Source organism: Panonychus citri, unplaced genomic scaffold (genome assembly GCF_014898815.1).
Source record: "Panonychus citri isolate SS breed McGregor unplaced genomic scaffold, ASM1489881v1 Contig00072, whole genome shotgun sequence".
In the NCBI taxonomy this organism is placed as follows: domain Eukaryota; kingdom Metazoa; phylum Arthropoda; class Arachnida; order Trombidiformes; family Tetranychidae; genus Panonychus; species Panonychus citri.
The window spans coordinates 1,145,239-1,169,425 of record NW_026515477.1 but is presented as its reverse complement, the minus strand read 5'-3'; the positions used below and the strand labels follow the sequence as shown (position 1 = coordinate 1,169,425).

The following is a 24,187-nucleotide window of genomic DNA, read 5'->3' as shown; positions in this document are numbered from 1 at the left end:
TAATTGTTTAACGAAACAACTAATTTAACTTTAATATTAGAAAGATAAATTTGAACTTTTCTAACGATGTTTATAAATCTACATTGAATTTTTAATTTCGTTGATTATATACCGAACAAAAAAACGATTCAAAGTTTACTTAATGCCTTCAGGGTATCATCATCTTCATCTTTATCATTATCTTAATCATGCTGAGCGATTTACACAGGTAAGACCAGATCTTTCCGAACTTGTTTTCTTCATGTATCTTTGTTGTCTGATGATATTCCGTTCTGATTATATTAGACTTTTATTCACAATTTAGTTTCTTCATCTCTCTCTCTCAAGAACACTGTGTAACTCATCAGAACTTTTCTTACCCACAGAATAATAGTAATAAACATTGTTTCAGATTATTGAGAATCTTTTTTCAAGGTAACATAATAAAAGTTAACAGGTAATCAAAAATTTCAACAGAGTAAAAAGTTTTACTCCATCATCCCTTTAATCCTTTAATCATTGATAAAATCATTGGATGTACATAATCATGATACACATTTGAATTAATTAATTACACAATTAAAAAGATAAACAAGTTTTCTAATCAATTTGATAGACAAAATTGACGATAAGCAAGTTACGCCATCTAACAATTGAACATATAACCATAAAGAGAATAAAAATTTTATTAAAAAAAAATTAACTAATTCAAAGAGAATCAATTAATTAACTAGCAAAAAGAAAACGATTCTCATAATTAATCAAATTATAATTAATTCTTTTTACTGAAAAAAAAGTTTAATTCAATTATCTCTCCATGAATTAATAATTTCATGAATTTTAAAACCATTCGAACCTCGATAAGTTTAATGTTCTAAACTCGAGAAAGATTTTAATTGTTACCATTAATTGATTTACTTTTTTTCCCCTCAAAACTATTGATTCTCCAATCGAAAGGTCACAATGTCAAAGGTCGCAACAAAAAATAGTCTTCGAATTAACCCAAAAAAATGATAACTCGAATTATATAGTTCGAAGGTGAAGTGTCGCCATCTATTAAGTTCTGATAAACACCAAGATATTGATCATTCCCTGAGTTTTACAGGGAAGAAAAGGGAAACAGAATAACCAACAGAATTATTAATAGTTATTATGATTTTGGGTTGAACTTTGTTTGATACCAAATGAACACGGATGCTACTCATTGGTGACCTCGAGCATATCTTAAGGTCGGTTTTTTTTACATTCTACATTCAATAACTCATCTCATCTTGTAGATTACAAAATAACCAGAGAGATGATAAAATAGAATAGAATTTGGTGTTTTTCTTTTTCAAATATTCTATTTTATCATTCTCTCATCTTCTTTGTCTTCTTTATCACCTCTATTTTATTTCTTCTTCTTCTTTTTCCTTTTCATAACAAACCAATCGAAATACCATCATAATCAAACTAATCGTCTAAATCAATTACTATTTATGTATCATCATCATCATCATCATCATCGACAACAATCAACAATCAACAATTTAATCAATGTTTATGTGATGATAGAAACAATGATCAATTATCAATAATCATCTAATTGTTATCAGTGTTTCCCAATGTTTGCTAATCTCAGATGAGCCAATAACCAGGAATCGAAAGATTTGTTGGATTAAAACCAGAAAATCAGTTAATTGTTTACACTACGAAAATTTCATGAGATGATCAATAAAATGACATTGTTTTCAAATTGACGTGTGAACGTGTGAGTTTAGTAAATTGTCAACAACATAATCAACTAAATCATCATCACAATTATCAACAAATTGACCTGAATTGTTTTACCAACGGTGATTATCAAATTGGAATAATAATTGAGAAAATAATTCTCAATGTTTCCTCAATTCTGAATTAGCTGATTGTCATTTTTGTTTCCTCTCTCTCATTTGATTGCCAACAATGAAATTAAATCATCATCATCGTCAATAGATTAGTATTTATGAATGGAATCAAAAACAAAATAAAGCTAATCAACATCTCATCCTAATTGTTTTTCTCGTGTCACAATTACTCTCTCTCTCTCTCTCTCTCTCTCTCTCTCAATCACTCACTCTACCAAATCCTCAGAATCGTAATTATATAATTTACATGTTAATTAAGTGAGAAAAACGAAATCGTCATTAAATCATGTCCTCAACACGAGAATCAAATGCTCGAGAGGAGAGAGACCTTCATCATTATCAATATGTTGGACCTTACAGACTTGAGAAGACCTTGGGTAAAGGTCAAACAGGTAAGCCATTAATAATATTATTCTTATATTACTACATAAGAAATAATTTCCATTGAGATGAATAAAAGTGAAAACCTTCAATATGTTTTCATGGTAAATTTCAAGCTTCTCATGACATAAATGATGATAATAATCAACTATGAAACTTGAACCAATCAAAACATAAAATGATATTGATCATGATTATAAGATGATGTTTATCGAGAAAGTTATTAACCAATAAAATGATAATTAAATGTTCTAATTTGATTCAATTTATCATCATAATTAACAGGATTGGTTAAACTTGGAATTCATTGTGTTACCGGTAAAAAGGTCGCAGTTAAAATAATCAATCGAGAAAAACTTTCCGAATCTGTATTACAAAAGGTAAGTAATTATTTGACAATTTTCATGGAAAAACAAATTAAAAATGAGAAGGAAAAACAAATATAATAATAATAATAATATAATATTATCACCAGTCAATGAAATCAGAGTAATCACATCATGATCAGATTGTTATGGTTTCCAATTGAACAATAGGTTGAACCTTATAAACAAGAGAGAGTGAAAAAAAGTTGATTCAAGTTGATCAAGATTAGAAATTGAATTGGGAATTGAAAGATTCAATTAATATTAACAACTATTGAACATGAAGTGTTATACTTTCAGGAATAGTTGATAAGATTCACCTGATAGTTTGAAAGTTAAAATAATCATCAGACAAATTCTGTAGAAAAACAAAAATGAGAAAGAAAATAAATGATCAAGTGCTGATGATGAAGTACGAGAACATTAATCGAAACATATAATAATAATAAAGAGAAGAAGAAGAAGAAGAAAATAATAATATCTCCCTGTTAGAATTCAACCAACGTAATATCGTTTACTATACTTTTGAGTTCCAACTTTTTCTCTGACAACTTTCATTCTGTTGGAATGATCACCGAACAAAATAAGAAAACCACCATAATGTTGAAATTCCCCTGAAACGGTAGCATCTTTATCCATGATGATGATGATGATAATACATTTACATCAATATCTTTATCTTCATCTTCATCTCTCACTACGTTTCTATTCATCATTCTTAGTTTTGTTTCATTCGACGATCGATTCTATCGATCGTTGACGAAAAAGTGAATCAAGTTCTAACTATTATATTTATATTCACAACTTAGTCTGTCTCACAATCTCTCTCTCTCTCTCTCTCTCTCTCTCTCTCTCTCTTTATCATCATTTCTCTCATCCTTATCATCTTCTTCTTACAAGCAATCTCATTCTGCCTTGTAAACGTCCTTCACATTACATCTTTTGTTATAATTCATTGAAACTTATCCCGTTGATAGAATCCAGTTTTTCATGTTGACTCTTTTTATATATTCGAGGAAACTTTCATCTTCACTCATGTCCACCATTCATATTATTTTATCATCTTCATCATCATCATCATCATCTTCTTTTTCTGTATTTTCTTTCAATTCTATCCTTTCATCATATTGTATTACACTTTTATTATTTAATGATATAAATTCAATTCCATGTAAGTATCAACCTGATCAAGTCTCATGGACATTTCAACATTTAATCATATCTTCAATTAACCATCAATACACAACTAGTGATGTAATTTTTTTTGTTGTTTCTTTGCTTCCAAATCAATTGATTAACTTTCATATTTGTCAATTGTAAACAATTGGAAAATATTAATCAACTTGAAACTTTTCCAACTTAAATCAATCAATTAATCTTCACACTGAACATTTTTAACAAATTGCCTGATTGTTATGATTACATATGATTCAACTTGACAGATAGACAACAACAACAACAAATCATTACTACAATTATATTAATTATGAAGAGATTTAATTAGTATATTTTTAATTGTCAACTGTTTAAACTAATCAAGTTACTCTCACTTTCTTAATTGTTGACAATTATTTTTTTCATTTAGATAAAGATGAGAAACTAATTGTATTACTTGATTGAGATACAAAGTTATCACGCGATTAACTAATTCATCTCATCTTAATTATTTACCATTAAATTGTTACAATTAAAGTGTCACAAGTTACTAACAACAGTTTATAATGATAAGATTGATTAGATGTGTGATAAAATTGACGAAATTTATTTTCTTTAATTGTATACGAAATTAGATTCACATAAATTACGATCATTTTCTTGATAATCGAATTCAGAACTTTTCCCCTGAAAATGAACCTTCGATTCTTTTATTAAATCAACTCGATGGAAGTTTTTTCTTCTTCTTCTTCCTTCCAACCTTACAGAACTATTCTGATCAATTGATTGTATTTTGATTAGTGATGATTAACTGTAGAATTAATTATCCAATCCAATGAGAATCAACAATTCACCATTGAACAATTACCATGAGAATTCAATCAAACTTGAACTTCTATTTTTTTTTACTATTCTCATCATCATCATTCCTACAAAAAGTTAGAATCAATTTTGGAAAATTGATTGAATTAACTATATTATCCCTTAATCTCATTGATTGTTAACTATAATTAAATGAATATCAAATAGATTGAGAGTTAAGAATCATCATTAGTAATTGAAATGTATTCAAATTAATCAACTTGAATTTGTTAAAGGTGAAAATCTAATAACAATTAACTTTTATTTAGAAAATTTGATTTTCCATCTATGATTTCAACTCGATTTCAAATGATATTCAACATTAATCTTGATTTTTTTTCCCCATGAATCTGTTTATTTTCAGGTTGAACGTGAAATTGCAATCATGAAGCTCATTGAACATCCCCATGTACTTGGTTTATATGAAGTTTATGAAAACAAAAAATATTTGTAAGTATTGGAAAGGGAATCAAGTTGAAAATAAAAATCAATATCTTTAATGATGATCAAGGTAAAATTCATGATAACGATATGAAAGATTAGATTAATGATAATTGATTGCTAATCATGATAATGGCTGGAAAAAAATATATATAAACATTACAATCTATTTGTATTTATATCTAAACTCGGATGCTGGTTTGAATACCCTGATCCTGATTAGTAACATTCATTTATCGAGGATAAACTAAAAAAGTAATAATAATAATAATAATAATACTAAATGATTATCAGAATTTCCTGAAAATTACATGAGGCTAAACATTTTCGAGGGCTAATGTTTATTTTGATTCTAACCTGTCATCATCATCTTTATCATCTAAGGCTATTTGATAGCGTGATAACCGGATATTAAGGTTAGATGAGGATGAATTAACTAAATCGCTGTTCCTAAATAGGAAGTGAGCTTAAATATTGAATCACAATATCTACTCTCTCTCTCTCTCACGATTATAATGAGATTTACATTGTTTATTTATCACAATGGTTATTTAAAGTGAAAGTTGACTTGAAGTCATGGTTTAATTACCTGATTATTATCATGATTTGATGGTGGTAATGATAATTTTTCAGAGTATCCCATTGGAAGCTCAAGGTATCCATCGATAGGAAATTTATGATTGATTGAATGTAAACAATTGATATAATTGTAAATTGATTTTCAACCGAGTCAATCTAAGATTATGACAGTTACTGTCATTATCAATGATGAACAATTTAGCTTCATAATTGTTTGTTGATTCAGTTAATACTAAGATTACAAGTATTGTTTTTTTTTATTCTGTCTCATCTGATAATCATCATCATCATCATCATCACCTTCATGATGATATATAAGTGAGAAAAGTTATATTATTAACTGTTTGGTTTTTGTGGTTACGATACTTTGATTGATTTTGTTTGATTATCATCATTTGATTTACGTTTAGTTTTTATCCTTTTCCCTTCATATTTCAATTTTACATCATTAACTTGACCAAGATTAATGACATAGAGAACTGACCAAAGAAAATGTTTCATTTTCTGTGTATTATATAAAAATAGAAAATGAGTATCAATATGAAATGATGATGTTCCTCTTTCAGAATCAAAGTATTATTATCATTAAATTATTCAACACTTTTTTTTCATATTCTTTCCAATTTTACTTGACCAATGGTCAGAATTATTTTATTACAAATGAGAAAGTGTATATAAATACATTTCTATATTTACTTTTATATACAAAGTAATTAGAGTCAATCTCAAATTGTGGTGAAAATTAATCAATCAGAATTATCATGATTAATGTATATTGAATTAGAATCATGATTAATAACAATAATTGTCAGTTTGATTACTGTTCAGATCATTTACTCATCTCATCAGATTAAAGATTCATTGATAATCTTTATCATGGATTCAATTTTAAAGAGAGAGAGAGAGAGAGCAAATGTTTATGTTGATCATTTATTTGATTCTGATATCAATCAACTAATTAGTTAATTGTTCTTCCTTTCATCTCACCAGGTATCTGATTTTGGAACATGTTTCAGGGGGAGAGCTATTTGATTATCTTGTTAAAAAAGGTCGCCTTACACCCAAAGAGGCTCGAAGATTTTTCCGTCAAATTATTTCGGCTCTTGATTTTTGCCACAGTCATTCCATATGGTAAGCTTAATCCTCATTCTTGCTAATCCAATAGATTAAATGAAAGAAAAAGAGAGAGAGAGATTATAACTGTTTAATATTGTCAACTAATCAACAGCCATCGTGACTTAAAACCTGAAAATTTATTGTTGGACGAAAAAAATAATATACGAATTGCTGATTTCGGAATGGCTTCCCTTCAGATCGAGGGCAGTATGCTTGAAACCTCATGTGGGTCACCACATTATGCTTGCCCAGAGGTCATCAGGGTATGTGTATTGTCATCTATTATTTAATTTTAAATCAATCATTTCCTATCATATATATATATAAACAAACTAATTGTAAATTCTTGATTCTAAATCACAACTGACCAGTAAACGAACTCGATAACAATGTACAAAAATGACCAGGAAAAAAAATAGACAGAGAATGATAATAATGACATCCACGTGACTTGTTTTCGAAATGATTTATTTTATTGATTAACACTATTGAACAATATTATTAGAACAGATAGAATCCCAATTCTAACTATTAACATGTTAGTTAAAAGCTAAACTGGAACAACTAATCGTAATACCATTAGATTTGATTGTTACCTGTTTTTGTTTTGGGTTAAATTGATTATCCATCATGTTAATTGACTAAACAATTATCAACATTCAGAAAACAATACAGAATCTGAATTTTGACTTCACCTTTCCAGGGGAAAAAAACTGTTATCAAACCTTTAGATATCCTGTATTATATAATCATCTGAAAATTAGTTAATTATCTTTAAACTAATCAACAATTTACTCTTTTTACAGAATCCATTACACTTTTGATAGAAACATTTATCCATTAATAATTAGCATGATAATAATATTTTCTCAGTCTTGAACAAAATTCGTAACTCGAAGAGGACGGAGAAAAAGTTTTTCGTCTTTCTAAATTGTACAATTATAATAACTAAATGTTTCTCGAACTGATTTAAATAGATTAGTTAATCTTTCATGATTACGAGAATAACATTATTCTTATGGTTAAACTATATTATTATTACATGTAAATTAAGTTTGACTTTAATTGTTAACTTGAAATTAACATTTCCATTCCAAGCGAATGAGAAATTTTCTACCACAATTAACTAATTCATCTTTTTTTTTGTTTCTTCTTCGAATATACAATTTACCATTATAATGATGATTATACTTTTTACTCAACTTCGAATGTGTTGAAATGAAAATTTCCACCTTTCGCTTATGTATATTAATAGTAATTGAACTCGATTAATTTTAATCTAAAGTAGTGTTAAGATTTAAGACGGAAAAAGAAGAAGAAGAAGAGAAAAAGTTTCATGATAAAATGTTGAAATTCGAAAAATAATTCTACATGTAAGAATATAGAAGATGTTCACCTTAACCTTAACCTTAACCTCTAACAGAACTTTTATCTTCATCTTTTCTTTCACATTCGAGTTAATCTTCAGCATCTTCTTCATCTTGTTCATAATCAGAATCGAAATCAGAATCTATAACTTTTCGCTTAATCATCAACATAATCTCACTTTCATTCTTCAGCTTCTTAATCAGTATCAGAATCAGAATCAGAATCTTCTTCCTTTTCATCTTATTCTTTTATCTCTCTCTCTCTTTTTATTATTCTCCTCTTTTATCATCATCCCATCACTTGAATGATTATCATTATTATTTGATTAGATTAATTACAATTCAACTTCTACTCATGAGATGCTATTATTATTATTATTTATATGTATTGGTCATTCTCCTACTATCTGGACATTGGATCTTTACTTTTGCTTTGTTTTGAAAACTTTTCTTGGTTCAAATTTTGTTTGGCTCCTTTTCGTGATAAGGATCATTATGTTTACCATTAATTTTGATTAAATCTTGTTATTTGGTAACTACAGTAACAAAACACTGATTAACTTCATCTAAACATTTCCAATAGAATCACAACTGAATCAGAACTTTTATCTTCCATGTAAATATGAGGAAAAGTAAAGATTTTTGATAAAGTTTACTTATAATCTTGATTATTTACTGAATTTTCAATAATCTATAATACAGAAAAGTCTCATTTTCTCTTACCATGTCATTGAACTTTTATTTTTCTTTTTCACAATCAATTCTAAAATCTATCAAAGATTAAGATACGATATATCTATCGAATATCAGATAATCAAGTTATAAAGGGTTGAATATTTTTCCATCCTTCGAAAGGCTTAGATCGGTTTTGGATCCAAGTTCGAAAGCAAAAAAAAAAGTTCGATAACATGTAATCTTTTCTCCTATTGATCAGATTTGAAGCTCATCTCTAATAAAGACTTTGGTCTTAACAAGATTTTCTTTGGTCATTAAGATGAAAGATTACATGGAATCGAATTTGTCCTTTTCTTATTTATTTATATGATAGTTTACGAATTGAAATAACGGGTGTGGTACTGAATTTGTATCGAAAAATATAATCCGCGAAGTGATAGCAACTCAAACTGACTCTCTTTTCCTATCATGTTTACATGAATTTCAAATTATCTGAAGCTCTATCTCGATTCTGATAACAATCTTGTTGTTGATTCTTGTTCATAGATAAGATTAGATAAAAATTTTCCATCGAGAACCATTTGAATGATACAAAGAAAATGTATCTCTCAGGGCGTTGGCTTCTCATGTATATTATATGAATATAAACCTCGGAACATCTTGAGAATTTTGAATGTGACAAGAATATCATCTTCCCACCTGATTCTAAACTCGGTGTTAATCTTATTTCTTAGATTATTATTCAGTTGATTGTTTAATACTCTCATGAAAGTAATAGGCCAATAGAAGATTATTGCAGAATCTTTATTATTATCATGATAACATTTATCACCTCATTTACTATAACTTTTATCCCAAGTAAAACAGAATTTTCTCAGAATTCTGATTTCACCTAATTCTTATTCTTTTATCTTTTTTTCAGGGTGAAAAATATGACGGAAGACGAGCTGATGTTTGGAGCTGTGGTGTAATACTTTACGCTCTCTTAGTGGTTCGTATATGATTTATATGTACAACTATTAATTTCAAATTTCGAGACACTTGGAATTATTTTTATTCCTTTTCTTTTTTTTTCTCTCTCTCTCTCTCTCTCTTGCTGATTCTTTTTGTTGCCCTCAGGGTGCTTTACCTTTCGATGATGATAATCTTCGACAATTGTTAGAGAAAGTGAAAAGAGGAGTTTTTCATATTCCACATTTTGTTCCACCAGAGTGCCAAGATCTTCTAAGAGGAATGATCGAGGTTGATACGAATAAACGAATGACCGTAAGTATATTATTTTCTATATGTACAACATTTATTAGGAAATTCTATTGAATTTGAAAAAGAAAAATATATAATTCCTATTAACATGGATAATAAAAAGTTTTCTTTTCAAGTTCAAACTTCCTGCTGTTCGATGTCATGATCATGTGATCCATTTCCATGAAACCTCCCTGAGTTCAATCAAATGAAATTGAGTCAAAGAGAAAATCAGAAAATTGGAAACATAAATAGAGAGAGAAAGAGAAAGAAAAAAAAGTTCGATTTCAAATTGAATAGTTTCTATTCATTCATAAATTATCATCCATGATGATAATAGATTATTCAACTAATCTAATTGTAATCCGATTAAGATTATAATAGATCATTTCAGTCTCTCTCTCTCTCTCTCACTCACTCACTCTCTCATTTTCCTCTGAATCAAGATGATTAAATAATAAACAAAAAGTAAACTCAGTTGTGAATCAATATTTTTGTTCATCATTCATGAAATTCAATTTTTCTTGAGTAAGTTAACTTGTCAATCTTTCTGTTGACTGTAGATGATTAACTTTCACCAATTGATAAGGTTAAATTTGTTGATTTAAATAATTAATTATCTATTATAAATTTTCTGTCAATTTGATTTATTAACCTGAATGCAAACAGTTAATAATAGATCATTGGAAAGTTAATCTATTTTTAGAAAAGTTGATTTAATTTAATGATGAGCGTTTATTTCATATGATGAAAGTTTCATTCTCAGAGAATCAGCTGATTAACAAAAACTCACCTTAATCCATAAATAATTGATGAAATTTTGGACAAAATGATGAATAAAAAATATGATAGAATCTCAATTCGCTATTAACATTCATTAACCTTAGGATAATACGGATTAAGATATTTAATTGAATAGAGTTCATGACTTTTTCTTTGAGTTTTTTTCCCACTGAACTTTTGGAATACAATTTTTACCTCATCAATGTTAATTAATATGAGAACTTTTCTTTCTCTCTCTCTCTCTCTCGATATTAATTAGCTCCAAGAAGTAGTTCGACATCCATGGGTAACAGGGTGAGTATTGAATTTTCTGAATCCAAATGAACTTTATTCTTGTTATTGAATCGATTAGATTGCTGATCAATGTTTCTTCAAATTTTCTTGTTCATCTAATTGGAATTATGTTTTATTTTCCTTTCATTTGATTTGTTTCTTAATTGTTTACCATTAGACACTTAACAGCAATTAGTTTTATAATCAATTATAATTGTCATTGGAATGATACTAATGTATGAAGATAACAGATTCTGATATGTTATAGATATTAAAAGATTATCAAGTGGATTGGATAATATTGATTCAGTGAAATATAAAAAAATAAAGTTGCTGTAAGATAGAAACTCTCAGTATATATTAGGATATTAGTATTATCATCATGAAAACTGTCACCATGAGCTGAATAAACATTCAACAATATTGAAACTGGTGATGATAGAAATGATTCAGATAGAATGGAAAGAAAATTTCTCGTAACGTTAACAAGATGATGATGATGATGATGAAGCCACAGGAAAATGTCTCAGATCTTAGGATAATTCCAATAATTCTGAGATTATATTTATTCTGTTTCATTTTTTATCTCTTTCTTTCTCCTTTTCATGGTGATTCCATTCATTGAACCAGTGGTAGTAAAGCTGAACTGGAACTAGAATTGCCTATGAAGGAAGTGGTTCAGGTAAGAATTTGTTTTCTCTTTCTTTTTTTGTACCTTAATGTCAAAAGAAAGAACGAAAAAGAGAGAAAGAAAAAGAAAAAATAAAACCCATGATGAGAGAGAAATGAAATCTGAACCTGAGAATATATAAAATTTTCTACTGAATTGGAACTTTATATTTCTTGTTGTTGCTAAATTTCTCCTTCTATTTGCTGGTAACTTGTGAAAACCAATGATCTGAATCTTGAGAAATTACCCTTGAAATGGGAATCCAAATACTTTCCCTGAACTGAATTTATCCTGAATAAGAAGGATAAATACTTTTTATTGAAACTTTGATAGTTTCTCTTTTCTTTTACCTTTTTTTTTACTCTCTCAAATTCAGCCTCATGGTTTGATACCCAGCTAATGATTATCCGATAGCCTTCAGTATGGACAATACTTGAAATCCATTATAAAAGGTTGAACATTTTAATGTTCGGTTAGTTTTACTTTCTGACAGACCCACGAATATTTGACTTCCAAACTGAATCATGATGAGTTGGCAACTTTTCATCGATTAATCGTAAAAGTTGAATGACTTTTAACCAATAATCTAAATCAATTAAATTAAATCTCACCTTGATTATCATTTGTTTTTTTTTCTCTCCCTTCAAATCAGTGTAAATCTTATCGTATCATTATTTTACCATGAAGATCAAGGGTGTTAATGATTTTTTTCTGATTACTTACATGCCACTGATACTAAATATCAATCGACTGATAAATTATCTTTATTATCACAACCATTATCTTGAAATTGTTATCACTATCATAATGAATACACCTAATTGACCATCGAGTGTTAAGTGGTCATTTGATTCTGATATTTACCTTGGATCTGATTAATTACCGGTTCTCAAAATGTTATCACATATCAAAAGAAAAATTTCAATTTTCTGCTCAACAAATTGACCGATAGATTTGAAAAAATACATTCAACTGATTCTCCATGAGTTGATTTAGAATGAGAAAATTACCATGAACAATAGATATAAACTGAATAACAATGAATCGATTTACAATTTACAACCTTGACCCTAAGAAAATGACCTTTAGTTTGGATAATATTTTCTCCCCTTACCGGTTCAATTCAATTCTTTTCTTTTCATTACTATCAAATATAAATTATCGTTCATCTTTAATATTGATTCACTCGTGAGTCTATTCCCATGATTGGAGTACATTAGAATTGTCATTTGAACGAAAAAAAGAAATTCATTTTTTTTTCTTCTTCTTCTTTGTGAGAACTGAACATTCATGAGCATTGAATCCATAGATTGATCTGCCCTTTGAACAATCAAATATCCTACAGGCTCGAAAATGATGAATTTGAAATGGTTCAGGTAACTGGAGAAAGAGAAGAAGAAGAAGAAAAAAAAATTCATGACCAGAAAAGTGAATCAACTGACAAAATTCATTACTCTTCAACTCTATGAATGAATTGTTGTAATGTGAAAGAAAAAGTTTCAATGTTTACAGAGTTTGTTTTTTTTTATTGAATGAAAAAAAAAGTTTTCTCCATGAAAATCTATTTCAGGTAAAATCGAATGAAATTTCAACGGAGAGAGAAAAAAATATAAACTCAAGATTTACAGTTAGTAGATGATAAAGAAAACGGTTAACATAATATCAAGAGTGTGGTAAGAGACATGGTGATGATGAGGAAGAAGAAGATGAAGATGAGGATGATGTAGACAGAGATAAATGAGGAGATCGCTTAGTAGACAGAAAATGGTTCAAAGTAAATAAAGTAATATCTTTTTTCCTCTGTCTGTTTTAGACTGATAAAGAAAGAGAAAAATAGAGAGAGAGAGAGAGAGACTGGAGATAAAGATGAAGATGGTGATGAAGACGATGGAAGATGAAAAAGAGAGATGATGATTAAAGAAGATGGGAAAAGAAACAGGAGGAAGAAGATCAAGTAAACTTTGAATAGATGGATATATTTTTCACTCAACTGTAAATTACATTTCGCCTTAAGCGATAACATTTAAACCAATTTCTTTATTAAGGTTTCATGTTATTTTCTGTATACATCATCATAATCATTTTCTCATGAAATCCATCACTTTTTCCCCATGAAAATTTCATACTATTAACCTTGAAGGAATTATCAATAAGCAAAAGAAACATTCTCAATTCATGATGATTAATATAAAATTTACTATTTCTCTTAATATTTAGCTTTTCACTTTCTCTCATCACAATTACATTTCTCTCTCTCTCTCTCTCTCTCTCTCTCTCTCTCTCTCAATTGTTTACTTATTGTCAATGATCATTTGTCACTTGATTCCTAATCATATCTTCATATTGATAATCTCATATTCCCTAATGGAAATGTTTCTAATTGTTTACTATATACATTATCAAGTTATTAATTTATTCAATTTTATCTCTCCGGTGTTAAGACTCATATAATCCCCTCGGTTGATGATCTCGATCCTGATGTATTATCCAATATGACTTCATTAGGATGTTTTAAGGAGAAAGATAAACTACTTCGAGAGCTTCTTAGTACAAAGTAAGTTAATTAATTGTTTCTCTTTTCATCTTGATTCTAATTATTCACTTTCTAATTGTTATTCTTATTCTTAACTTACTCTTATTAACTTATTAAGCCATAACATGGAAAAAGTGATTTATTTTCTTCTATTGGATCGGAAGAGAAGACGACCTGCCTTTGAAGATGAAACTGAAGTTATCATTAGGAATCGATCAGAATCAGTTAAATCAGGTAACAATTGAAATGTTATTTCCTTTTCCTTTATTTCATTCATTCATTTTACTATTATTTGTATTTGCATTTGTAACTTTCAGGTTACACCAAATACTCATGATGATGATAATAATGATTCTGTTGATTAGCATCATTATCCTCGATATATATATAAGTTAATCTATTAATGAACTATTGCTCTTTGTGTACTATTAAATTGTAGTATAAGTGATTAGTTGATTGAACTATAAGATTGAATGATGAATAAATTTACTCATTTCTTTGTGGATAATAATAATATTATATAAGAGTTGAGAGTATTGTTTGATTAATATAATTGATTTGTTGGTGAAATTAGAGTAAAACTAAATGAAAATTTAGATGAATATCTAATGATTAAGTTGATTTTGGAGATGAGGATGAAAGATACTTATCAAATTCAAGTGTTAATATCACAGTGATGATAATTAACTGAATCATCTTGGAACAGAAAAAAATTATTACATTGAATAAATCAGAATCATATATAAAAATGATGATATGTAACATGATATAAATGAAATAATATCAAAGCTTTTGTTAAAATAATAACTAAATTGTTCATCATCATCATCATGATTGAACAACTGAGATGGAAACAAAAGATTCAGAGTAACTCAACTTTGGAAATGTTAACAAACAGGTTGAAGGATAAATAGGAAATGAAGAGAGAGAGAGAGAAAAGTTCTGATACATGGAAACAAGATGATCATGAAGAGAGAGAGAGAGAGAGAGAGAATAAGAATGAGAGAGAATAAAAATTCTAACAGTTAATATGATCCATCAATTATTCTTGACACAATCACATTCACTTTAACGATTCCCTTTACCCACAAGTTTCCTTTTCCTTCATGACATTTTCACTCCCACCAAACTAATAATATTATTATAGCTTTTTTCTTACAACTTATATATTATCATTATCTTACCAATAAGATATACCTGTAATCCTGAGCTCATGTAATATTATCATAATCATTGTGATAAATTTGCTTGATTTTTTCTTCCCTTTCCAATATTACCACTATTCTGTTGAAATATCTCAACATATTGTATCGAGAAAAAATTTTTTTTTATCAATATAATCAATATTACCGATTTCTAATAATCTTTTAACATGAATTATCATGATAATAGATCCACCACGGAAACGTATTGATAGCTGCCAAGCTAATAGTCGATCTGGTCCAAAATATTCATTTGATATGTTAAGTGATGGATCACCGATAACTCCTCGTCGTTATCCATTCAAGTGAGTATCCAGATTATTCAATCTACTCCATGATAATGCTAATCTCAATTCATGGTGATCATAAAGATCTGAATTACTGGAATCATATTTTTTTTTAATAAACCGGTTCCCTATTATACTGTATAAGTCACCATGACAACTGAATGATTCTGAATATATTTAAGGTTTTTTTTCTATGGAAAAAAAGGAATCCATGTTTAACCTAGAAAATAATGAGAAATAGGAAAAGAAAATGGTTATGAGTTATTCATTCAATGTTATCATGATGATGATGATGATAATCATCATGGAGTAAAAAATGAAAACAAGGTTATCTTTAGTATTTATTTCACTCCCAGAAATATTAACAAAGAGACAGAGTGATGATTATTATGACTTGATGATAAAATTCAAGGGCATTTCTATTGAAGGCGAGCTGAGTTTGATGTTGATCTTAGACTGTCATGATTATATCATCATGTTTACATGGTTCTAAATGAGAATTCATTTCAATTCTGTGTGTTGAAATTTATTTATATCATTTCAAGTTTCGCAATTTGTAATAAAAAAGATTTTCTCTCTTCTTTCTTTTCTTCACCAGTATAAGTACTTGTTCTGCCTCAAAAGTATATATTAATTGCACTCCAAGTCATAATCGTCGTAATCGTCGAGGAAGTGGCTCTTCAACCGGAAACAGTTCAAGTCTGCTCAATAATCCATTGCTGTCGCCTCTTAACATACCTAAACCAATTTCCACACGAACTTCAACTTCCTCATCGGAGTCTAGTCCAATTAATACTCCTCCTGGTTCACCTGGGCTTGGATCTCAACCTTATTGGAAATCTCGTCTCAATACACTTAAGAACAGTTTCCTTGGAAGTCCAAGGTTTCATCGGAGGAAAATGCAAAGTAATTTAATCAGACCTTTGATATATTAATATTAAAATTGATTCGAATCATATGAATAATATAATCCTACTTAGAGAGAGATAGAGAATCGAAAGGATTATCCTAAAAGAATAGCCTGTAGACAAAAGCATAACCTGATAATCTTCTCGATAATAATTATACCTCCCAGGTCCAGTTTTCACCTCCCAATGAATATACTCAGGATATTTTTCCTTTCTCTCTCTCTCTCCTCATCTCAATTATTTTCCCTCAAGATTCACGATATATTGACCGTTCAACTGATGAACCAACTGGTCAGCTGGTTCCACCTCATTAACTCTCATCTCTTCTCAGCCTTGAATCAATTCCTAATAACAGTAGAATCACTTATCTTTCGTACTTTTATTTTCCCTTTTCGATGAGAAGAAAAAAAAATCGATTCTCTCCTCTGTTCTCACTTTTTCTCTCAATCAATCTAATCAAAGATTTTACTTTCTCTCTCTCTCTCTCTTATCTGTTTATTCATCTTCTCCTGTTTCAATTCTACTCTTCCTTACTCATCTTCTAATTTCTTCTTGTTCGTTTCTTTTTTATATATACTATAATTAGTTCCATCTCCATATGAGGAGACCAGTTTTACACCAGAGGGATCACCAGAACTTACCAAGCGTTCCTGGTTTGGTAACTTAATGGGAACTGAACGAGACGAGACTCATGTTCTATTGGTCAAGGATAAGCCTTTAAGTGCTGTTAAAGCTGACCTTATCCATGGTTTTCTTTCTGTATGAATTAGATAAAAATCCAGAATGATCATTCAATGTATCATGTCTCATTTCAGAATATCAAATATTCATGAGATTGCATAATATATGAATGATACCATGTGGAGATAGTATTGAATACGATCAGAATTTTTAATCGAATCTTTTTCCTTCTTGTCTCTCTCTCTCTCTCTTTCTCATTAATAGGTAACTGATTTAAGTCATTCAGTTCTATCTCCAATGTCATTTAGGGTTGAATATAAGAGACCAGGAAATACTGCAATGTTTCAAAGAAATGTCCGTTTCCATGTTAGTATAACTCCTGCAGGGCCAACAGGTAATGGTCATTCGGGAGTAAGTGATAAAGTAACAAGTAATGGTAAAGATCATTCAGATTCTATCGACAATGGACCAAAAATTTATGCTATAACATTCACCTTGATATCAGGTATATTTATACAAATTATAAGTTGATGAATGATGAATTAATGAAAATTTTCAATTAAATTGATAAACAATAACAGGTCCGATTCGTCGTTTTAAAAGGATTTGTGACCATTTACAAGTTCATCTATTGGGCCGCCGAGGAACTAATCAGTTATCTCCTCGAATGGGTCGTCGGCCAACTCGTGATCTAAGTGATAGTTCATGTGGATCATGTGGTTCTGGAAGCCTTTCACCAACTGCAACTCGACTTCATGTTGGCGCTGAAGATACCGTTAGTCTTGCAGCTCCAATGTTAACAAGCACAACAAGTTTATCCAATAAAAGCGCCCTGTCCCGATGTAAATCAGATCAAGACACTGGTACCGATATTTTTGATCGGGATAATACAAAGTTAATTGTCTGTGCCAATCCAAACACCAATAACATAAGCATAAGTCTTGTTAGCAGTAACAACAACACCATTAATACAACAAATAACACCATGATCAGTGTTAATAACAACAATACAAACCATAATAATAATACTAATAATAACCATACAAACAATGTTAATCATTTAATTGGTAATCATAGTTTAACAACATCAACAAATTTATCCAACAATGCAAATCCTAATAGTAACAATTTAATCAACAATGTAACATCAATCAACTCCAATCTATCCAATGTCAATCATATGAGTTTAAATGGTCTAAATAGTTCAAACTCGTCGACGACAAATATCAATAATGGTAACAGTCCTAATCCACCTCCACCTCCAGCACCGGCATCATCTTCAACCCACATGGTCAGTATTGTCCGACCCGTTGAGGCCAATCTATCAATTGGTTTATCCAATCGAGACCTGACAAGTAACAACAATTCAACTCGAGAGAGACTAGTGACCAATGGCCGACGAATGAGCTTAGATCATAAACTAATGGCTGATAATGTTTAATGTTTCGTTTTACTTTTTCGTTTGTTTGAAATATCATCAAGTCAATGAAGGATTTAAATTAAATCTCAACAATTAAGACTTCAAGTTGAATTGAATTGAATTGAATTGAATTGGATCAAAAAAAAAAGTTAATTTTAAAGAGCTGGAAATCAAAATAAGACATTGCAATTGAAATGGTTCAACATTATCCTGCCCACTAATTGTTATCATCTTTATCCAACCAAACTCCTTTATCCTTTAATTACCTTGACTGCAATTAAGCATATGAGTGCAATTTGCTTTTTTTTTATTATCATTCATTGATTCAGTTGGAATCCTGATTATTTAGGATTAATCATCGAGAAAAGAATCAACCATAATTAACTGATTGATCAACATTGAGAATCTCAAGGAGCAACAATTAGCTTCTTGCATCTTCATCAATATTTTCATCTATCATCATTTTATCTTCTTCATTAACTTTCTCTCTCTCTCTCTCTCTCTTTACTCATTCACTATGAACTTTTTCATCCTCATCATCTCATTTGTCATGATAATCTTTTTCTCTTTATTCTCTGCCTTGTACCTTATGTAGATATACACCTTAGCCTCTTCAAAGCCAAAACTGATGATGAGCTGAAAACAAAACAAAGATATTGTTAGACACTAATTCGTAACTAATTACTACTTTAATTAGCTAATTGTAAACTAAATTTAAGGTGTTCTAATTGTCTTTTACTTCTGGTGAAGAAATAAACTCTAAATGAACTTTTCAACATGAACATTATTATTACCTTCATGTTAAAGTTCATCATTTGGATTGATCAGATGATACTAATTACGATATGATACCAACGATGAACATTTATACGAAATTATTCTGATATTATTTTTGTTTGTGTTCTATTCAAATTAATCTCTCTCTCTCTCTCTCTCTCTCTCTCTCTCTCTCTCTCTCTCTCTCTCTCTCTCTCTCAACAAACAAGAAACCACACCCTTGTATTAATAAATTATTACAATAATGATAATATCACGATAACAATACAACTCAAAAGCCTCAACAACCAAATTGAATTGCAAAAGTTTCAAGTTCGAATTGAGCAGAAAAAATAAATTCGAGCTTCCAATTCTGATGATTTTCATTTTTCTCTCCTTCTTAATTTTCCTCTTCTTTTTATCTGCTTGATATTTGGTCTTCATCATGATAATAATGATAAATAAGACGACGACGACTAAACAGAACTCAGTGCTCAGTACCAATTGGATAACAAATGGCGCAACCAACCAAAGAAAAAGCAAAAAGTGAAATAATTAATAATTCATGTGATGAAATTCAGCCTCCATTTGAATCTCTCTCTCTCTCTCTCTTCATATTTCTGTTTCATCTTCTTTTTTTCATCAAAAATGATTCTCATCTATTAGTATTCAATGATCATTATTTCATTAATTATAATACAATTAAAATTATGAATATCGATACTATCGATACGATTCTCACCATTTATATCAATTTATCATTAATTTCATCTTCAAATCATTACTCTCTCACTCTCTTACTCTCTCACTTGAGCATCACTTTAAATACTAGTACATCCAGATAGGCACCATGCTCGATATGAGTGAATCATTCTCGTTTTAATACAATTAATTGTTACAATATAAAATCAAAGTATAACCATCAACTTGACTCTCATCTCTAGTTCACCATTTTAAATTAATATTTTTCTTAATTCTCACCAATGCTAATATAATAATACAACTAGGGATAGAAATTGATTCCTTTCATTATGAACTAATCTTTTTTTTCAATGTTCATTTGAACTTATTGGACCTCAGTACGTTGTATTATTATAATTATGATGATGAAATGCAATTTACAATTTAGTTACATTGTATAATATTGTTTTTAAATATAATCTTCATCATGATAATCAAGGTTAGTCAAGTTTCTCAAATTACAACGATTATCTGAATAATCCATTGAAAGAAATGATAATAATAACAACGTTGGTGCTTATAAAAAGATTGGGAAAAGGGAAATTCTAATTATTTGATTGTTAATCATGATAAAGGATATGAGCACAATTTGATAATCATCATTTGATTTTCATATCATGCTCATTATTCAGATCATCAACCTCATCATAAATTGATGAAGATGATCATTAACAATGCTGAAAGTGGTAACATTGGATGAGAAAAGCATCATTTTCATTGTTAGAATCTTGAATTTACCTGTTTACTATTATTATTGATTTGATTTTCTTCATAAAGTATTGGAAAAAAGATTAACAGTTAAGGATTAACAGGATTAACCTTGAATCTTCAAGTCTGAAGCATTTGACTTTCATGATGATGAGAGTGATGAGGAGAGAGAGAGAGTAAAAATAACGGTACTCAGAACGATAAAGTTGCTTGATAATAGTTTGAAATTTTATTCGTTTCAATTTTTTCTTCTTCTTTTCAATGAATTAAAGTTTCACTGGTTCATTAATAGTAATTATAATGATAATAATCAAGAATTGAGATGATTATGATTGGCTGATAATAATAAATACTATCATTCATAGGGCGGGGAAGATTAATTCAATTGTTTCTTTCATGTTTCAATAGTCAAGAATGATTCATGTTAATCAGTTGATTAGTTACGATAATACAAATTTGATACTCTCATGATTAACATGATAAATTCTTTGGCTGAATTTATATATATATAAGTTTCTCTGTTTCTTATTGTGGTTGTTTTTTTTTGGTATTTACGTTTGGAATAATTAAGGATTAAGTTAATTGTCAATCGATTAAATCAATTGACCAGAATAATATTAATAGTATATATATATTATAATGTATTTATAATAAAATGATGATCGGTATTAGGATTAATTGAGAGATTGATGATCAATGAATGGTGATTATTTATGGTCAGGTTGATATTTTTATCGAATCGGTAATCGACCTGCATCTCTGAATTTAAGACTTCCCGGACTTGTCGACGGGAATTTCGATGTTGGCCAGCGTTCTTTTCCCGTACTTTCTTCCGATGAACGGCAATTGTAGACATCGGCTCGATTACTGGACTCATGGTAAGTCTTTACACAATGGTCACCATTTCTACATGTACAACTGAGAAAGAGAGAAAGAGAGACGGAGAGAGAAAAAGTTCCAATTAGTTCATTAGGTGCAATTCTAGTTACAGGAAAAGAAGGGAAAAATAATAAGAGAGAATCAAATTCCTTTGGAAAATCTTGATTCATTTATCTTTACGGAAAAAGTTTCCCTGCTTAAGATTAACGATTCACTTTTCCATTGGAATTGGTGCTAATGTGATAAAGTCTCGTGATATTATTTTCTTTTCTGTGTCGATTGTGATTATTAACTCTCCAGGAGTGATTATTATCTAATCTAATCATTTAGATCAATGACTGACTAAATAACTAATTAACTATCATCAGCCTTATAACTTAACTGTAAACTTGATTCTTTAGGTGAAAGGGAAAATTTTTAGCTTCTTTTGTTGAGAGATTAAGAGAAATCTTTTCTCTTCTTCTTGTTATTGGATTTAAATCAATTGGATTAACATTAAATACTTACAAGTTTTTGAGCATCATTTTGGGTTTATCTTGTTCATAAACGATCCAACCACAGGCTTGTGAATAGGTACAAATAGTTACTTCACTTGAGGCCTAATGAGGTTTTTAGATTTTGATACCAAATAGTAAATTAATTAGTATGAACACAGTTAATTTATTCATTCAATTGAAATGATAATTTAACTCACCGATGTAGTTGATTCAATTAATTGTGATGAAGATGATGAAATGATTAGGATAACACAGAGAATAGAGCACAATGAGTAAAACTTTAAATTTAGTTCCATATCTTGATTATAAATTACGATTGTTCAGTTCAGATTATCGGATAACAACACCAAGAGTTTTTGTTTTTATTCAATTGGATTGAATAACAATTAAATCCTCAACAAGAGTGAAAACTATTATCGATGTAGGAATAGAAATTAAAGAAAAAATAATCAAAATTGTTGATCGATTCTCGATTTTTGATTTGTCACAAACGGAAAAAAAAACTTTACTGTTAACAAAATTGTTGAATTGATTAATTGTGATTCTATGATTTAATTGTAACTGTTGTTGTTTCAATAGATGAATTTAGATTGAATGAAACTTGATAAAGTTTTTTTTTTCTTATATATTATTTTCCAATATAAACAAGTTTGGGAGACTCCGTTAAATTGTTAATTAGGTTCCGCCTTAATGATAACCACGTAATGATTACTATTATTATTATAATTATCTGTACTTTTCAATTGTATTTCATTTGATTTCATGGTAAATCATTTGAATCACCGACTATCATGAGAACGATAACTTTTCTAGTAAAACAATTGAATAATATTCACACTGAAATAGTGAAATTTTGTTTCATTTTAATTGTTAGTTTTTATTTTCGTTGGTTGTTTACTAATAATATTATCATTGGAATTATATAATTTAACTAGTTCATGATACAGGTGAAAGTTGTTATTATCAATTTCATCATCAATTTGATAATTAATGGTTAATGAAGGAAGAGCAAGAGAGAGAGAGAGAGAGAGAGAGAGAGAGAGAGAGAGAGATGTGATGATGAGGATGAGGATGAGGAGGAAGATGAATGATGATGATGCTCTGCAATGAGAAAGGATGTGAAAGAATTCAAAGTATTGCTAATTTTGTGAGAAACAAGAGTAATCAACTAATAACGATAATTTGATTCTCTAATTTGACCCTGGTTCTAATTGGCATTTTTCTTTATGGTCATAAGACGTTAACATTTCATCATCTCAATGAAATCGTTTTTATCCTCATCCTCATCATCAATTATTATCCCTTAATCCTGTTATTGTTATATTAGTTTTACTATTGATACGTTCATTGATTTTATTTGGAAATTTTTTCATTTTTTTGTTTCTTTATTTTTCTCATTCAATTTCATTGAATTTCTGAAGGTTTTATATAGACTTATTGTCAATCAACAGACTAGGTCATAATCAAAATCTAATTAATTGATTGACTCATCATGAAGTAATTATTATTACTTATCTTATTGAGATGATGATTATTATTAATAATCAATAATTTTTAAGAAGGTCAACACCTTAATCTTAATCAGACTGGTTTACGATTATCCTCCAGGGGGTTATCCCTTTAATCAAACTAACGATTAACTGATTACTACGCTAATTATAATGTTAATCAAAACTTTTAATCATTAAATCTGATCATTTGTTGACTAAAGTCACGTCAACAATTTCCTGATTTAATAATCTATTTTTTTTATTTTACTTTTCCAATTGAAACTTTAATTTAGTTTCCTTTTTTTTTCTCTA

At 29.0% G+C, this 24,187-nt stretch overlaps 2 protein-coding genes across 2 annotated transcripts; one reads left to right on the top strand and one right to left on the bottom strand.

Moving 5' to 3' along the window:
• Positions 1–1,139: 1,139 nt before the first annotated feature.
• Positions 1,140–18,936, top strand: LOC128386488 (serine/threonine-protein kinase BRSK2-like). Its single transcript, XM_053345525.1, has 16 exons — positions 1,140–2,257; positions 2,532–2,626; positions 4,992–5,077; positions 6,638–6,778; positions 6,876–7,026; positions 9,728–9,796; positions 9,925–10,071; positions 11,090–11,124; positions 11,734–11,785; positions 14,215–14,327; positions 14,425–14,540; positions 15,699–15,813; positions 16,394–16,701; positions 17,290–17,462; positions 17,649–17,889; positions 17,966–18,936. Exons 1-16 carry the CDS (start codon positions 2,152–2,154, stop codon positions 18,823–18,825), a joined length of 2,808 nt encoding a protein of 935 aa, XP_053201500.1. The 5' UTR covers positions 1,140–2,151; the 3' UTR covers positions 18,826–18,936.
• A 2,607-nt stretch (positions 18,937–21,543) lies between these two features.
• LOC128386479 (uncharacterized) lies at positions 21,544–22,982 on the bottom strand. The gene is made up of 3 exons (XM_053345515.1): positions 22,583–22,982; positions 22,396–22,487; positions 21,544–21,927 (listed from the first exon to the last, which is right to left on the bottom strand). Exons 1-3 carry the CDS (start codon positions 22,679–22,681, stop codon positions 21,741–21,743), a joined length of 378 nt encoding a protein of 125 aa, XP_053201490.1. The 5' UTR covers positions 22,682–22,982; the 3' UTR covers positions 21,544–21,740.
• Positions 22,983–24,187: the final 1,205 nt, after the last annotated feature.

Excerpts from the sequence above, each read along its gene's own strand:
- LOC128386488 (XM_053345525.1), top strand. The coding sequence starts at position 2,152 with ATGTCCTCAACACGAGAATCAAATGCTCGAGAGGAGAGAGACCTTCAT. Across the intron at positions 7,027-9,727 it reads CTTGCCCAGAGGTCATCAGG|GGTGAAAAATATGACGGAAG; the intron begins GTATGTGTATTG and ends TCTTTTTTTCAG. Across the intron at positions 14,328-14,424 it reads CGAGAGCTTCTTAGTACAAA|CCATAACATGGAAAAAGTGA; the intron begins GTAAGTTAATTA and ends TAACTTATTAAG.
- LOC128386479 (XM_053345515.1), bottom strand. The coding sequence starts at position 22,681 with ATGGAACTAAATTTAAAGTTTTACTCATTGTGCTCTATTCTCTGTGTT. Across the intron at positions 22,488-22,582 it reads TAATTGAATCAACTACATCG|GCCTCAAGTGAAGTAACTAT; the intron begins GTGAGTTAAATT and ends AAACCTCATTAG. Across the intron at positions 21,928-22,395 it reads AAAATGATGCTCAAAAACTT|TTGTACATGTAGAAATGGTG; the intron begins GTAAGTATTTAA and ends TCTCTTTCTCAG.